At 38.7% G+C, this 18,459-nt stretch overlaps 1 protein-coding gene across 1 annotated transcript; it reads left to right on the forward strand.

Annotated features, from left to right (window-relative positions):
- The first annotated feature begins 401 nt into the window (after positions 1-401).
- Positions 402-17,449, forward strand: cops7a (COP9 constitutive photomorphogenic homolog subunit 7A). The gene is made up of 8 exons (XM_004077991.5): positions 402-540; positions 6,120-6,242; positions 7,625-7,700; positions 8,462-8,550; positions 10,866-11,068; positions 11,176-11,281; positions 15,719-15,888; positions 16,977-17,449. The coding sequence occupies exons 2-8, from the start codon at positions 6,120-6,122 to the stop codon at positions 17,014-17,016; spliced, it is 807 nt and encodes a 268-aa protein (XP_004078039.1). The 5' UTR covers positions 402-540; the 3' UTR covers positions 17,017-17,449.
- Positions 17,450-18,459: the final 1,010 nt, after the last annotated feature.

The following is an 18,459-nucleotide window of genomic DNA, read 5'->3' on the forward strand; positions in this document are numbered from 1 at the left end:
GCACAAGCACACACATAAGAAAAGCAATTAAATTTGTAGACCGTGTAAATTTCAGCAATATAAACCAAGGAGCAAGAAAAGGATATTCCCCTTTTCACTACCATTTAATGCAAATCCCTTTTTATTGTCTGCCATGCCTGTGTTGAGTCTTAAGGAGGGTGTCAAAAATCAAGACTAAACCATGTTTTCTCATGTTTTATGTCAAGTGGCAAAACAGTATTGTTAAAATATCTCTGTCATTGCCTTTTATTTTAATTATTAAGTGAATGCCTACAGGACTTTTTATGGAGCTTAGGTCTTACCAGTGTCTAGCATTTACTAAAGGCAGGTTGACGTCTTACATCAGCTCAGTGACAGGGAATCACCGCTAGAGGCCGCTGTTTTTGTCCTAGGGGGTAAAAATCGGTGGAGAAGCTCGTTTGTCCCACCCACTTTATTATGTTGTCCAATCAGTGAGGACGTTGCTTTGTTGTCGTACGTGCGCTGAGCGGAACTGAACAGTTGAGGAGGAGGTTATCTGCTAGAAACCAACATAATAAGGTACATTTTGAGCATAACGAGCTGTATTTCTCTAATTTTACTGAGGATTTGCCTGCCAGTTTTTACACATTTAATATTTTACGTCATGTTACATAGTGAATTAAACTCTAGAAGGGTTTTAAATGCCGTGAGGCCTAAACGTTTGCCATCAGCGATCTCATCCCAATGCTAAGCTATTAGCTTTCGAGCTAGCATGACACATTCAGCTTGAAGGCAAAATGTCATCAACTATTTTCATTCTGATGAACAAAACAATTGAGGATATACTTATTTAAAAAAAATCCTACATACTTGTTTTTTTTTCTTTTATCTGTACAAATAACGTGAAATGACGAGAAGTGAGTTAGGTTTTTCCAAACTTTATTGATCAACAACGGTCATACTACTCTGCCAAGAATAATGTAATATTGGAATAAAACAGTTTTTGTTCAAATTTAACTATTATTTAAACTGCACTTTGCAACAATAGTCCGTTTGCACATTCAAAGGTGTACGTTTATCGTAAATACTTTCTTTTAGAAAGTAACACCTATGATTTCGTTCAAATAAACCAAAAAATAATTAATTTTACTCTGCTCAGGTATACATTTTCCTATAGTTGCTCAGTTGTAGAGTGTGGTAGTGTGTTTTCATATTTTTTACCTATGGTTTTAAGAAGTTTAATGAATTTGAATTTGAAGTGAAATTATATAAAACAAGCAACAGAGGCTACAAAAGATATCCTGGAATCAGTTTAATCTGTCAAAATTACCCACAAATGTTTTCTTTTAAACTAGCCACCATGCTGTTGCACAGCAGCAGTCTTTCTTTTTCTTCTATATTCTCTTTTTAATAATTCTTCAGAAAGTTCTTGTATAGATAGCTTTGCGTTTACTCGTCTGTCCTGTTAAATCTAAACCTGTACTTTAAGTTTGGCATCTTGTTTTTTTTATTACGGTACTCAGGTTGTTCTGGCAAAGCTTATGTTTTGATCTTTATTTTGATGTAGGATGAGCCTTTGACCATTTAAGCAAATACACAATGCTGCAGAACGATGTAATAGCTGTGTTTGTCTTGGCTGCCTCTCATTCTGTTTAGGTCACTGATCCGAGATCTAGCATACCAGCCAATTTCATTATATTTCCTCCTCCGTGTTTGTCAGTTGATGTCACACTCTAACTCAGTCATCTTTTTGGTAGTGTGTTGTCAGGTTTCATATCCTGCTGGATGCTTTTCAAGCACTGACAGAATTGCCGTGATACTATTGAATATTGAAAGAGGTTTTTTTTATCTCATTTTAATATCAATAACTAAGGGAATCACTTTGTCTGCTGCAATTCTCACATACAGTACACCAACTGGGGAGTAGTACCTAAACTTCATTAAGACTACTTGCTGTGATTGGTACGGTAATAACATTTTATTCCTTTCCTGCTGGTTCTTTGTTATAGAGATGAGCATGTAAAAAGGGTTGATATTTTAAATAAAAAAATATAAAATCTGTAGTAATATAATTAATCTTAAAAAAAAAAAAGTAGTATCAAAAAAGGAATTGTTCAAAAACTTGTTTAGAATTCCAAATATCAATATTAAGAAAGATAGGAAAGATAAGAAAATTTTTGGAAAAATCTCCAACGCTTGCATACAAAGATTTTGTGTGACAAAACAAAGATTGAGATTTTCGATTCCTTGCTCTATAGCATCTTCCTTCATTGTTCAGCGTGTAGAGTTTCCTGGCCAGGGCAAACCTCTTTGTTATGCTGTCTTAGCAATACCCTTTTCCTGTCGACCTTTGTGCTTAAAGTTTTCTGTTCACAGTTAGAACTGAGATTGACTTACAACTACAATTAAGCTACAATGGAAGCTGTTGTCCTTTGAGCTGCCCTTCTGTTAACTTTCAGAAATTTGTTTTGTGATTTACTTTTGACATTTGATATAACTCTGCCTTTCAGAGTTTTAAACCATTTCTGACTAACTTTGATTTGATTTGATTTGATTCAGTTCTTGCCTTGGATCAGTCTGGTTCATCGGTTCATCAAATAATCGACTAATTGTTACACTCCTCATATAAAGTATACTTGTTGTTATTAAAAGCAGGAAATGGAATGCCATTTTTAGCTTTCTGTTGTAGCTTTTTGCTTTTGTAATGCTGTCACCCAGTTACAAACTCCTAAGAATGACGGATTTATCCCAGTAAAAGAAAAGAACATGTATAGATATTTAGCTAAGGCTACGTAAGTGTTTGTTTGCGCTAAAAGACAGAAGCAGCAGACAAATTAGAACTCAGTTTTCTGGGTTTCATGGCAGCACCACATCATCTGAGCTCAAATTCTTCTGATTTAGAATCTGGCTTTGAGTGTCAAAGAAACTCTTTAGAACTGCTATGCAGTCGTGTTCAAAGTCAGAGATGTGTTCTTAAGAATAAATTTTTTTTTGGTTCAAAAGATTCAGAGATGAAGAGAGAAGGGAACGTCTCCATAATAAAATTAAGAGCACTGGAAGTTTCCACCAAAGAAATTTGGAGTGGTATGTTCAGTGCCAGATAGTTGACAAAAAAATTTATGTTCTTATTTTCCTTTAAATGTATTAATAAATAAAACACATTTATTTTACAAATTCTTTTAATTCAATGAAAATTTATTTGACTCTGTAATGAAGTTGCTTGTTGGGATTTGATCTTTTTTTATCATTACTTATCGTAAAAAATTTATTTAAATAATCTTTGATTAAAAAATGTTTGACTCAAAATACTATAAAATGTATCAAATTATAGTTTTATAGTAATCATATTAAAAGCTGTTCAATTATGAATCTATCAGCAGTTCGAAATCAGTTCAGTTCAGTAAATGTTTTTTTTTTTTCATTTACCGTAAATTCCGGACTACAAAGCGCACCCGATTACAAGTCGCACCCACCCATTTTCACGTGTTTAATTAGTTTTATACATACACAAGCCGCGTCAGAGTACAAGCCGCGCATGTGTTAGACCATATTGTCATCCTGACAGATCACGGCCAGTATTCCAGAGTGAGTGCAATTCATTAGCACATTGTGGGTGGTGCCAGCTTTGCCTCTGGCTCATGTATTTGAGTGTATCGACATCTGTCAAACAGCATGGACCTCTATTCTGTTCACAAGTTCCTCAGTTATGGTGTTTTTATTTCATTTTTTTTTTACTTATTGACAATCTAGGTATCATACATAAAATTACAAACAGTAACCATATAATCAACATTACATCCCTCAGTTATGATGAGGAAATTTACATCCGCGATTCCACATTTCCCATGAGTCTTAGGGGCTAAAGGCGGGGCCAATGCCCGGCTCGCCATTCTGTTGTACGTGTTTAAGAATGAGCAAGTATCAGCAGTGCATGGAGGGGTGAACGGGTACAGCTCTCCTTCCGCTTGTATCGCGGCAGCGTTGTGGGAGTAACAGGGCTGGTTAAAAAACACACCGGTAAAATACAGCAGCGGCGACTGAAAAGCGCGCCTCAGCGTGATACGCGCGCCTCAGTGCGGCGCGTGCGTCAGAATTCAGAAGCCTCTGCGCTCCGCGGACGCCTCTGCGCTCCGCTCCCGCCCTGCGCGCTCCTTGTCTCCCCTTCCTATGTACTCCGACACCTCTGGCCAGGGCGGCTTCAAGGAGGAGCACTTCGTCCCCGTTGCGCCGGTGGATGAAGCAAATCGTTTCTGTGCAAAGCAATCGGACTTAATACTGTACGTTTTGTGTATGAGGGGCGGGTGCGTTGTTACGTGTGGGAGCCTTCAGACTGCCATCGGCCCCGCAGCTCAATCAGCAGGAGAAGATGTCTCCAGCTCACACGGAGGCTGTGAGTTTTTCAAAGCAAAATTCCGCTTTTACGGTTTCCTTAGAAACTGTAAATGGAGTGTAAATTCACTCCATGCGCTGTTCTCTCCGTCACGCAGCAAACCGGCTTTTCCAAACCCGTTGGTGATGGTGGACTTTTTTACGCTGCTTTTAACGATTGCTTTTAACTTGAAAGCTTCATCATAATGTAGCGGCGATCACGTGCACGTTGGGTGTAATGGCACCAAAGGATTCTGGGATGCGGCCGGGCATGCGTGTTTCATTTTGTTGAACCATGACTGAAGTGTCTAAGACCTGAAGTCAAGTCCATGCTGTTTGGCTGCTTAGAGGTTTGTTGAATATAAATGCCTTGTGCTTGGTGTTAGTTAAAGAACTCAAACTATTCACTGAGTTCGAAAGTACGTACATGGCGGCCGCTAATTAAATCCATAAATTAGCCGCGTCACTGAATAAGCCGCAGGGCTGTAAGCGCAGGAAAAAAGTAGCGGCTTGTAGTCCGGAAATTACGGTAAATGTTTTTTCTCAAATTGTTTTAGAGAGATTCTACTTTGAAAGGTACACCTGGGTTTTCCCTCTTTCAGAAGTCAGGAAGTCTGAAGATGAATTGAATAAAGCTTTAGATTCAGAGCTTGGTCTGACTTTGAAAAATACCATGAATTATAAGAAGCGATGCTTCTGAGACACGCAGTAGGTTAATTTGATTGGTCCCAGCACATGTATCCTCATCTGTTCAGCATGTTTGGAAGTGCGCTCTTTGGCCCTCTTTGATGGTGGTCCAGTGGGATAGCATGTGAAAGATCTTCATTTGTGCATCTGAATGCTTCCGAATTTTCGTGTCAAAATAAATGCATCCTATCAGCATGTGCTGAGAGCAATAAAAGCCAAGTAGACAATTACTATCTGTGTTCCCCAGATTCCCAGACGCATTCATTTTAGGAAGTAGCCTTGGGTAATGAAGCTAGTCTGATGCAACTGCAATAATTTTATCCTGCATTTGTAATACTTCCCTTGTGTCCCAGGATGTGTCTGCTGGGATTTAAGATCCTAAAGTATCACATCAAAGTCTGTGAAAGACTCTGTTTTTAACACTGGTATAGTTGTCAGTTATGGCAACTTAGAAATAGAAAAAGGATCAAACTGGTATTTATTGGGGCTGCTTTTTTAATAAATATTTTCTGGATATCTCTTGTGTTTGTGACAGTCTGTAAAATATTGTTTTTATTTAATGTTATTACTCTCAGATGTATTTCATTTAAATCGTAATTATCTACAAAATTATGAGGCCGGTTTGTTGGATTGCTTGAATAATTATTCAGCCCAACGTGCATTCACAGGAACTGTTAATAAATATGCATGCAGTGCTTCTTCATTCACTTCACTTATTGCCCGGGGGGGTGCTGCCGTGTGCGGCTACACTCCCACTACAAGTGATTTTTCAGGTAGTGTGAGTTTCAGTGTACTGGTGAAAAGTCATCAGGTTTTTTTGGGGATACATAACCAAATGAATTAAAATGTAAAAATCTGTTTCCAGGGGTGAACTTGAAAGCAGCATTGCACGAATGCTCTAAAGTCACACCATTAACAAACTACTGTGAAAGTTATTCATTTATTCAGTAACGCATGTCTTTTCATTATTTTCTTGTAAAATGGAAAACCGTAATTAAACAGTGTTTGGCTAATAAATGTGATATTAGAGTTTTTTAGAGTCCTGCTCCACTACTTGTTATCTGATGTGCTCTCTCTGCTATGTTTGTGTCTCCTGGCATCAGATGGAGGTGGAGCAGCTCCTTTCTCTGTCAGGCTCAGCTCTGGCCCAGGCTGTCAGCTCTCTGCTGGAGACCCCCGGCCTGTATGTTTTCTCTGACATCCTGGAGCTGCCAAATGTCAGAGAGGTAAAGATACTCTGATTTATTTGTGTCCTTTAACTCCTGGATGCCTTGTAGGATGAGGAATGTGAAAAGGTCTCAATTTGTTCATTAAAGGTTTGGATGACATTTGATCAAAGCTGTTTCTAAATTACCCACAAACACATGGGTCATATTGGATATGTCATTGGAAAATACATTTGTGTTTCAGTTACTAAAGTCATAAAACACTTTGTCATTGTTGTAGAAGTAGTTCCTAAAAACATCATTCTGGGCAGGATAAAATGAGATTTATTTATCAAAATTCAACATCAAAACAAAATGCTGCACATACATACCAGTTTCCCCTAAAGCCCCACAAAGAACGAATCAAACCCTGTTCCAGAGGGTTCATGTACCGAAAAATATGAGGTTTTTATAAAACTAACAGTCAAATCACATCTTTCTTTATTTACCAGATGCTTGAAACGTGGTTTCTTGTTGGTTGTATGGAAGTGAAGCATCGTTGCAGAAAATTGAACACCTGAGGAAAATCGGAATTCCATTTACAGCCATGTGTTTGTGGCATACAGGGCAGAGAAAGCACCTATGTTTCTGCTGTCTGATCAAACTAATCTGCTACAATTCTGCTTCACGGAGTGCATCATTATTGGATGCATGTAATTCTCAGACTCTGGTTAATATTCACTGTAATTAATTTCATTTTTTTCCCCAAACTTGTTCCCTAAAACAACATTAGAAGGCTTTTTAATTGAAAACTATAGCTTTGATTTTCTGTTTTAATATTTACATTCTAACACAATTTGTTTTCCCTCCCCAATCATCCCTCATGATGATTTCCAAAACATTTAGTCTTTCCGTTCCAAATTAAAAAATCCAACAGTTAATATCAAATTTTCTCATTTTCTATTTAATGCTTTGTTTTTTCTTAAAATTCCAGTTTTCTTTTTGTCTCTACAACTAATCAGTGAAGCAGTTAGAGAAAGTACTTAACCTCCAGCTAAGCCCACTTCACATTTTTGTCTTAATCGTCTAAATTTAAAGAGTGGAATTTTGTAATGTGTGCCTCCTCAGGTGAGTTTGTGAAAAAAGTAACAATTGAGAAAAATAAAGTGGAATGGTTTTGAAAACTCCTTGAATAATAAAGTTAGTCTTTACAAGCAATGCAGGACTAAAAAAACAGTAGAGACTCATTGAAATGCAGCATATTAATGCAATCCTCCTAAGACTAATCAGCTAAATTAATTTTAAACATATTTAATTGCTCCTTGGAGGGAAATTAAGCAAATAGAGAAAAATCCCTTAGATGTGTTCAGATCTAGTAGAAAGTCAGAGTTGATGTGGCCTTCCTAAGAAAAAAGGAATTTCAATGAGTAAAAGATCACCTTTTGTGTTTCCTCCAACCACAGCTGGAAAACGGCCCGCATGCACCAGTGTACCAGCTCCTCAACCTCTTTGCCTATGGAACTTACTGCGACTACAAAGGTATTGCAGTGACAGCACTATGTAAATAAGTGATGGGCTGGAACTCTTTTATTAAGCTGTATTTCTTTCAGCAACATGCACACTTTAACACCAAATCTTTGAAGACTCTCACTTGAGACTCCGTAGACAGTTCATTACTAGATAAAATTAATGGATCACTTTCATAATTAGCAAGTTTCCCTCAAGTGTTGTATTTATCTGATAGTTTTCGATGCCAAAGCAGCTCCGGCACAGATGGACAGTAAACTAATTTTTTCCTGACTCCATTTGCCCTCTGTGTAATGCATCAGGAAGCTTCAACAAGAATGAAAGTTTTAATTATGCTTCAGTTTATGCCGTTATCAACCAGCAGCTCGGAAAAATAATGTAAGGCAGCGTTTTGTTTCCTTCCCTTTCGAGTCACGCTGTCAGGAAGCACATTTACTTTCATAGGGCTGTGTAGTGGAGCTCTTAGAGGAGCTGTCAGAGCTGCTGTCTCGAGGGGGTCTGAGTCCTGTCACCGGGGGGGAGGACTGCAGCAGACACAGTCACTGGAGACAAACCTACTCCCAACTTTCCTCCAACTCTGTTGTCTGACTCCATAAACAACTTAACACCAACCAGCAGAGCATTGTGTATAAGTGCCTTTCAGAGTAATAACCAGCCTCTCAATTATACTTGACTGTTTAGCCCTCAGCAAAGTAAGACTAAATACTGTCCTCGTATGTGTTCTGTCATCGTGTCTCATTTATTCATTTTTATTTATTTGTCTTTTGCTTTAGAGAGAGCAGCCTCTCTTCCAGAATTGACTCCAGCTCAAAGAAACAAACTGCGGCATCTCTCCATTATTAGCTTGGCTTCCAACCTCAAGGTACATATTCATTATTTCCTTTTTGCAGTTTTACATAGAAGTTCAGATGAGCTGCGGTTTGGTATTGATTTCTTCTAATGCCTGGCCAGAATAGACAGCAAACTTTCTGCAGTGGCCACACAGCTGCAGGCTTCATAAAGCAGTCACCAATATTAATGAAATATGGACAGCTCTTCTTTTAAATATTGCCCTTCGGTTTTATTCTGTCTGAAAATCAATTTCTTTAAAAGATTGCCAAAAACTGCCTCTGTTTGGTAAGTCACTTTTTATATTCCGGTCAGGTAAATTAGAGAGAAAAGCCAATAACAGAAGAGAATATTTTAAGAAAAATGGACATGTCTTATAACTTCCTTATATGGAAGTAATACTTCTCTCCATTAGGGCTGTAACAAGTACCAGAGTACTTGTATATTCGCTATTTGTTCCAAAAAAAAAATTGGTATAAATATTCGTGACGTTCAAGAACACTAATTTACGATCTTTTTAAATACGGTAGAATATGCAGAATAATGTTGGATTTGAATAATGTTGGATTTAAACTAAAAAGACCAAATGTGCCGGTTTAATTTAAAGTAAATAATTCTTTTAAAGTAAAGTTTCAGTGAAGTTTCTCATTTTCATGGTAAAACTATCACGTGTGTTCTGTAGATGAACTTCAGTTAACTGAAATAAGCGTTAAAATATCGATTTTGTTTTAAATAGAGTCGACAATTTCAGTAAAAGAATATAACGAATATTTAATTTAAAAAATCTCCTGATTAATTATGGGATGTCATGTGACTATGGAGAAGTCGTACCAGAATCCGTCTGCAAAATTTTTATATAAATTGTGGGAGTTTTTATTTTTTTATTATTATTATTTCCACTAAAAATAAAAATAGTCAGTTTGTAAAGCATGTCTGTTGGAAACTCTGAAGTCAGTTCAGATTAAAGGACTGTGAGTGTTATCTAGTATTCTTTCTTATTTTGTTGTCTATCTACTAGAACTCGTGTCAGCTAGACTTTGAAGATAAGAAAAACTGTGTAGAACATTTTCAAGATTTTTTGTGAAATGATACAAAGCTACAATAACATTTATGCATTATAGGCATGATCCAAATAAAGGTATGAATGATGGTTATTAAATACATATCATTTCCAATTTGAATACATTAATTAATAGGACATACATACAGCAACCATTCAAACATAATATATGAAATGGTAAGAATCTGTGAATTGTTTATCTTGAGTCATTTCTATTAAAGTCAAACCTTAAAATAGTTGGGCTTTTTTTTGTGTTGTCCAGGCTTATTTATTGCAGCTCCTTCTATGCTGGCTTGCCTAAAGCTTTGGTGGTAAGGCTGCAGCTGGTTCAAAATGCAGTGGCTAGATTTATCTGTGGTGCTAAAAAAGTACAACATAACCCCGATCCTGGTTTCATTGAATTGGCTGCCAGTCAAACATTTGATTTTTATTAAAATTCTTGTCTTACCTCTTATCTTTCTATATTTATTTTCAAATATTCCCCCCTAAAGTCCTTACACTCTCTGGACCAGTATGTGCTACTGGTTCCAAGAACCACATGCAAGTTTCAGGGTGACCCCGCATTTGCTGTGCTGGCTCCTAAACTCTGAAATAATCCACCACCGGCTAGCCTTCTTGGAGAGTTTTAAAGCCAAACTGTTCCTCAACTACCATTCCTTAGTATCTGCCTAGCTGACCCTTTATTATCTTTTTTAACTCTTGTTTAATTATTGTTATCCTTTCTATGTTTTATCATTATATCATTTATTGGTTTGACCTTGTCTACAACACTTTGGGTCTCCTTGGATGGTGGTGGAAGGTGCTCTAGAAATGAATAAAATGAATAAATGAATGAACGATTCGTGTATCAAATTGGATCACCACCTAAGTAAGGATTCACACAGCCCTACTCCCAAATCCCTTCTGCTCTTCTGCTCCTAAATCACTGGGTTATAATCCTCAGAAACTATCCTTCACTTTTAGCTTCCTCTCACTCCATTAACACGAACCTTTTCACTCCTGCACCCTGTTTTTCTCCTTAATATGTCACTGCTTTTCTTGCTTTGGCCCTGAACTTTCTTAATTGCACAGTGATAAATTGTTACATTCTGCCTTCCTCATGTTCGTCTGGCAGTGACATTTAGACAAATGAGCATTTTGACTGCAGCATTTTCACCCCTTTTTTTTTTATTCCTTAAAATTAGTCAGGATTTTTTGTCTGCCTACGTAAAGTATTCCCAAAATAAATAATTAGCCAAAAACAATGGGTGTGTTGATGGAAGCCGGTTCTTATCTGCTTTTCCCCTCAGTGTTTGCCATACTCGCTGCTCCTGCAGCAGCTGGAGCTAAAGAATGTGCGGGAACTGGAAGACCTGCTGATTGAGGCCGTTTACTGTGACATCATCCAGGGTAAACTGGACCAGCGGAACCAGCAAGTGGAAGTAGACTGCAGCGTGGGCCGTGATTTGGGCCCCAATGAGCTGCCAAACATAATCAACACGCTGCAGGAGTGGTCAGTATTCTCTCCATGTGTTCGTGCAAACCTCTCAGATTCATCTGTCAGTTTTCATTTTTCTAACTCGCCGTCGATCTCCACGCCCCATGACTTTCCTCTCTTAGGTGTACAGGGTGTGAGGCAGTGCTTTGTGGTATTGAGGAGCAGGTCTCCAGGGCAAACCAATACAGAGAGAGTCAGCTGAAGGTCAAAGTCCAGGTGGAAACAGAGGTTAGTCTTCATCTCTTCAGGCGACGGTTTTGTTTTTTCCTCCAGATACTTCTGTACATGTTTTTTTTCTCTTCAGCTTCTGTTACTTTGCTCCTGGCTCCCTTTGGTATTTTGAATTCCTTTTGATTGCATACTTCATTTTTTTCTCTTTCCCATCTGCTTCTTTTAATCGTCCCCTCTGTTCAGACTGGCTTTAGTATAGTTCTGTATTGCACTAACATTATCTTTTTGTAATTTATCTATTGATTTATTTGTTTCCAGGTGCACCTTGTAAAATGGTTTGATTGGCTGATAATCTAAAAAAAAGACTTTTTATTTTGGATTTTTTGTTTTTCACTTCATGGTCCTAGCTCAATTTAAATGTCATTTTTTTCAGCAGTTTTTTTTATTTTGTCATTATTTTCCTACTGGTTGAAACAATATACACAGGCAGCTAAACAGATGAAAAACTGTTCTATTATTAGGATGAGTATTCAGATTGAACAATATATTCACTCTTCTCAAATAATCTCCAGTCACAAGGTTTTATCCCAAAGGTGATCTATTGGATTAAAGTCCTGTGACTGGGGATTGTTTGAGTCCAGTGAACTCATTGTCAGGTTCAAGAAACCAGTCTGAGATGAATCCAGCTTTGGCGGTTGATCCTGCTGGAAGCAGCCATTGGAAGATGGTACACTGTGGTCATAATGGTATGGACTTGGTCAGCAACAATACTCAGGTAGACTGTGGTGTTGGAACCATGCTCGGCTGGTACTGAGCAGCCTTAAAGTGTGCCATTACGCCACCAGCGGCCTGAACTGTTTATACAAGGCAGGATGGATCTATGCTTTCATGTTGTTGATGCCAAATTCTGACCCTACCATCCGAATGTTGCAGCAGAATAGGAGACGCACCAGGCAATGTTTTTCCAATCTTCTGTTTTCCAGTTTTAGTGAGCCTGTGTGAATTTTGGCCTCAGTTTCCTGTTCTTAGCTGACAGGAGTGGTACCCGGTGTGGTCTTCTGCTGCTGTAGCTCATCTGCCTCATGGTTGGAGATGTTGTGCGTTCAGAGATGCTCTTCTTCAGACCTCGGGTGTAACCAGTGGTTATTTGAGATACTGTTGCTTTTCTATCAGCTGGAACCAGTCTGGTCATTCTCCTATGACCTCTGACATCAACAAGGCATTTCCACCCACAGAACTGCTGCTCACTGGATATTTTCTCGTTTTTGGACGGTTGTGGGTGAAAATCCCAGTAGGTCAGCAGTTTCTGAAATAGTCAGAGCTGCCCGTTTGGAACCAACCAACATTCTGTTCAAAGTCACTTCAATCACCTTTTTTCCCCATTCTGATGCTGGGTTTGAACTGCAGCAGATCGTCTTGACCATGTCTAAGTGCCTAAATGCATTGAGTTGCTGCAATGTGATTGGCTGATTAGAAATTAGGGTTGACAAGCAGTTGGACAGTTGTGCCTAATAAAGTGGCCAGTAAGGATATACAGTCAGGACCATAAATATTTGGATAGAGACACATTCTTTCTAATTTTGTTTCTGTACATTACCACAGTGAGTTTTAAATAAAACAACTCAGAGAAATTGCGAGAAATTGTTACAGTTTTAGGAGTGGCAAAATCAACAGTGTGGTACATCCTGAGAAAGAAAGAATGCACTGGTGAACTCAGCAACGCAAAAAGACCTGGACGTCCACAGAAGACTACAGTGGTGGATGATGGTAGAATCATTTCTATGGTGAGGAGGAACCCGTTCACAACAGCCAACCAAGTGAACAACACTCTCCAGGGGGTAGGCGCATCAATATCCAAGTCTACCATCAAAAGAAGACTGCATGAAAGTAGATACAGAGGGTACACTGCAAGATGCAAGACACTCAGAAGCCTCAAGAATAGGAAGGCTAGATTGCACTTTGCTAAAAAGCATCTAAAAAAGCCAGTACTGTTCTGGAAAAATGAAACAGACAGATGGACAGATGAAACCAAAATCAACCTCTACCAGAATGATGGCAAGAGAAAAGTATGGAGAAGGCGTGGAGAAGCTCATGATCCAAAGCACACTACATCATCAGTAAAACACTGTGGAAGCAGTGTGATGGTCTGGGCGTGCATGGCTGCTAGTGGCACTGGGACACTAGTGTTTATTGATGACGTGACACAGGACAGAAGCAGCCCAATGAATTCTGAGGTGTTCAGAGACATACTGTCTGCGCAGATCCAGGTGAATGCAGCCAAACTGATTGGGCGGAGTTTCATAATACAGATGGACAAGCAAAGAAGTGGAATATTCTTAAATGGCCAAGTCAGTCACCTGATCTTAACCCAATTGAGCAGCATTTCACTTTTTGAAGACTAAACTTCAGACAGAAAGTCACACAAACAAACAGCAACTGAAAGCCGCTGCAGTAAAGGCTTGGCAGAGCATTCAGAAGGAGAAAACCCAGCATCTGGTGATGTCTATGAGTTCAAGACTTCAGGCTGTCACTGCCAACAAAGGCTTTTCAACCAAATATTAGTAATGACCATTTTTATGCAATCTTTTTGTTCAACCCATGGAATAAAAGCTGAAAGTCTGCACTTCAGTGGCATCTGAGTTGTTTTATTTAAAATTCACTGTGGTAATGTACAGAAACTAAATTAGAATGAATAGAAAGAATGTGTCTCTGTCCAAATATTTATGGTCCTGACTGTATGTCTGTTTCTCACCTCATTGTTTTAGTCTTGCTTAACGTATCCGTTATAGAAACATATTTTACACTTTTTAAACAGGAAAACGTTTACGGTAACAGAGAACAAACGTCTCATTTGTACCACAATCTAAATATTGCAAACATGGAAAGAATTGCTGTTGCTCCTCTGTGAATAAAAGACAAACCCACAAAGTCAAAGTGAAATGTTTTGCAGTGTTTGTGTGTTTTCTTTTTCTTTTAAAACGGTTCAAACTCACAAAAGTAACAGTAAATAAAATCAAATGAAAATCTGGCAATGCTATGTCATTGCTGTTTAACAGCATCATTTTGAGCAAACAAATATGGACAGAAGTGATGAAACTCTAAACAACATATGCTCCCTTTAGGAAAGGACCTTAAGCGTCTTAACAAAATGTCCAGCTTTACCTTTTTTTCTTTCTAAACCCCTGAGAATCCTTTACTTTGTAAACCATGTTAGCAAACACCTATTGTCACCTTTACTAATTGGTTCACTTTCGCTCAACGTGTTAATACGACCAAATCATTCTCAAGATTCTTTGGCTTTCATCTTGTTTTTTTCTTTTTTTTCTCTTTCAAATATTCAGTTCAGCAATGAAAAAAACAACATTGGATCTTTATTGCTTGATTTTCAGTACCTTTCTATCTATTTTAATGACATTTCCTCTGCCTTTAGCAGAGGCACACCAAGAGCTTTCTCCTCAGTTTTATGAGCTAGCTGTTGTAAAAAATCAATCATTTTGCATCACATGCAGTGGTCTCCAACCCCTGTTCCTTGTGAGCTACTGCCCTACTACTTGTTTTGCAGCTAACCCTGCTTCAGTAATTACTGGTCACCTTGATCAGATGTGTTTAGTCAATCAGAAACTAGGCTCACTCAGTCCAGCTAATCGGGAATTACTGAGGCGGGGTTATTGGCAAAACAAGCTGGGCAGTAGCTCATGAGGAGCCGGGTTGGAGATGCCTGCATGCTAGCCACTTCTATAGGTTTATCTTTAAGAGATACAGTTTTTAGAAATGGACACATTTGGTTCCTAGATCATTCTAAAGCGCTGATGTCCATATTGTGAATATTCTATTGCAGAATGACTTCCTCATATCTCAGGTACTAAAGTAATGATGGGTTGATCAAAACAACACAAAAAATACTGCAGTGCATACTGACAGACTTTTAAATGGCTGAGTGGGTGTCTTTGATTTCCTGAAATAAATAAATCATCTTGTGCCTTGGCAGTCATTATTTTCTGATAACATTCATTTTCTTGACTGCCGAATTTCCTCTTTCACACATTCCCCTCATGTCACAGATGCAACAGCTGCCTCTTGTAGGAGCTGTCAGAGAAACACTCGCAAAAGCTCATTTTTAGCTATTTAAAAATGTCCATAAGATGCTATTAATGAGTTTAAAAAAAGAAACTAGCTTCATGAGATGTCAAGAGCTCAGTTCATCATGAAATGCTAGAAAATAAATCAGTTCTTAGTGTAATAGCTACAGATTTTTGCCTTGAACTTGCAGGGAACAACCCACATTTTTTTAAACAGCAGCATCAGATGACTTTAAAACTGCTTAGTAAAAATGTTCAGAGTTACAGCCTTATTTTAGGTTTTTAAATGGAAAGCTGAATGGAGAAGCCAGTTAACTAAAGTTGAGTAGACTTTAGCAACCAGAACTGTGTTATTTATGTTTTAGAAAGTGAATAATGTAATGATTAACAAAACCTTCATTTTTTTTTCCACTAGGTCTCAAACCTACAGAAAACGTTAAAGGCCAGTGCCGCCTCTCCCTCGTCCGGCCCCGCCCCAGCTGGTGCTGCTTCCAATCAGGATGCTGATCAACCTGCAGAACCCAGAGACCCCGCCTCCTCCCAGGAACCAAGGCAACCAGGCAAGAAAAGTTCAAAAGTTAAAGGGTAAGTCCTATCTCATCACCTCGCACAGATTGTTTTGAAATTATTGTCCCCTGAAAGCTAGGAATACATACATGGACATTAAATGTATATTTAGAGATGATATTTTCCCAATTGTGGCTTCTTTTTCAGTTTGAAAACTAAAAAAAGTAAAAACTGTCATTTGCACATAGAGGCTTTTTTTATCTTTTAGTGCAGCTTTTTGTTGGATTCTATAGAAATAACATAATGAATAGGAATATTTTACACTGAACTATTAAAAGTGTGACATTTAAAAGACATTTTCACACACTGTGATAACGCCGTTATTTCAGCGCTCCTCCTAAAGTAAATTCCATAGAAACTGCTGTGTCTTCATTTCCTCAATAAACACCAAAAAAAGAGGGTTGCTAATTTAAGTGGCTTGTCTTTCTTTAGAGAGTGTGTGTCTGCATGAAGCAGTTTCATTATCAGATGCATATCAAGTGTTTTACAGCAGCATTACGACCCTCCTTGGTAAATATGCCTTTCCGTCCCTTTCTGATGGCTAATTTCACATCCATCCTGAACTGTAAAATGTCACTGGATATATGAGCGGCCTGCATTGCCTGCTTCCCCCAAAAGAAGCAGTTTCCCTCCAGCAATCAGCCGAGATGTTTCACGTGTCTGTTTATGTTGCTCCTGCTGAACAGAAAGCAGTGATTATTTTCTGGCTGCCTGTCACGCTGTTAAGAAGCACCGAGCCCTGTAATTTCCATCATTCAACACCGCGCTCCATTCAGAGGAAAATCCACTCAGTGTTTTAAACTCCAAATTAATGATAGCTTAACCTCAATCCTCAAATTAAAACCAGCAAATTTGAAAGGAGAGAATGATGGTGCCGCAGACAGAATTAGAATTTGTTTATTTGCCAAACTTCTTATTAATTTGCGGAAATAGAAAATCCACTCAGATCAGTTCCAGTGGGGAAAAAAACTGTTTTCCTTGTTTGCATCCAGGTTGCATCAGTTGTTTATTGATGATTACAAGCTCATAAAAATCAACTTCTATTAAAGAAAGAAGTCAAGCATCTCGCATCAATTCAGTGTTTCTGCTGGCTTTGTCCCACCCAGACTGCGCGGCAGCGGGAAGATCTGGTCCAAGTCTAACTGAGGACAAAAACCGGGACAGGACGACGGACACTCACTGATTGACGGACACTCAGATGCTCCGAACAAATGCGACTCCTTTCTCAAGAAAACCTTTCTTCACATGCAGTACATCACTGGAATTTCCAGCCGCCTCCACGGATTCAGAAAAGCATCGGACTTATCGATTTAACAGCTTTGACGCTGCAGTTGTCAAAAGCCTGACAAGCAGACTCTCAGTGTAAATACACAGCACACTTGTAACACATGAAGACGGAGTTCACTTTGACTATAAGGAAGATCAGAGTGCTGGAAGAGAATGTTTCTCTTCCTTTCTTTTTTTGTTGTTTAGATGAATTAAATGCTGCTTTGCATTTTTTTCTCTCTGCTGACTTGAGGCTTGTATAAAATCGGAATTTAACTTGTCAAAAAAAAAATTAAAGGAAGCTCTGTACTTATTTGAACTGGCTTATTAATGTCACTGTCACTTCTTTTATGAAACACACTTCAAAGTGCATCTCTGGAGGGTGCACTTCTAAATGTTAACTCACAGAAGGGGGGCTACCCCTGAGCAGGTCAAGTTATTAATTAGGGCATGTCCCCAAAGAGATGATTGTATTATAGAACTCCCCATCTGCACCATCAGTCTGGCTAGACACACTTACACAGCCACACAACAAGGGCATTCATGCTTCAGATGTTTTGCCCCAAGCTTTAATTTCTGATCTAGCCTCCACTTTCGTTATCTTTTCCTCCTGATTTATCATACTCCTCCATCTCTCACTTCTTTAATCCTGTTCCTCCTAAACTCACCCCTCTTCATTCTGCCTGACAGTAATAGGGACAATTATGGCTGACCAGCCATGATGGAGACCAGCAAGGAGACGGTTTCATTTAGCCCTGTCTTTCTCAGTTCCGCCCTTTCTCCAACACCAGGCCTCCTCACCTTCATAAATAATTCTGTTAATTTCCGTCCGCTCGCTTGACTTCCTCTTCCTTTTTTTTCTCTTTTTTTTTTTTTCCGCACAAGCGTTGAGTCGTGATTTCTAACACCTGTACTCTCCTGGAGGTGATGGTTGGAGAAAAAGGAAGTAGTTAAAGCAGCCGTGATGTGACCGGTGACTCTGCATTCCTGAGTTTACTTCTGATTTAGTTGTTGTCCGTCCTGATAACAGATTGCTGCAACATCTGCTGGTATGTGCCCGCTACAGCCATTAAAACTTCCAAGTGGAACCCAGCCAATCAATTACTCTGATTGATCAGCAAAATGCCCAGAGGAGAAGGAAACATTAGCCACACAGCCAACTGTGGGGAATCTCAAAACACACCGATGGCATTTCTCTTCTCCTGCCTCCCTTGATTTTATTGACACTTGTTTGAGAAACTATGCACAGAGGAAATCCTTTCTTAGCATCCTGTTAATCTTTCTAAAGAAGGACGAATCCATATGAGGTGATGAGATAAGGAA

The sequence above is a fragment of the Oryzias latipes genome, chromosome 16 (genome assembly GCF_053564925.1).
Source record: "Oryzias latipes strain Hd-rR chromosome 16, Olatipes_Hd-rR_3.1".
Classification (NCBI taxonomy): domain Eukaryota; kingdom Metazoa; phylum Chordata; class Actinopteri; order Beloniformes; family Adrianichthyidae; genus Oryzias; species Oryzias latipes.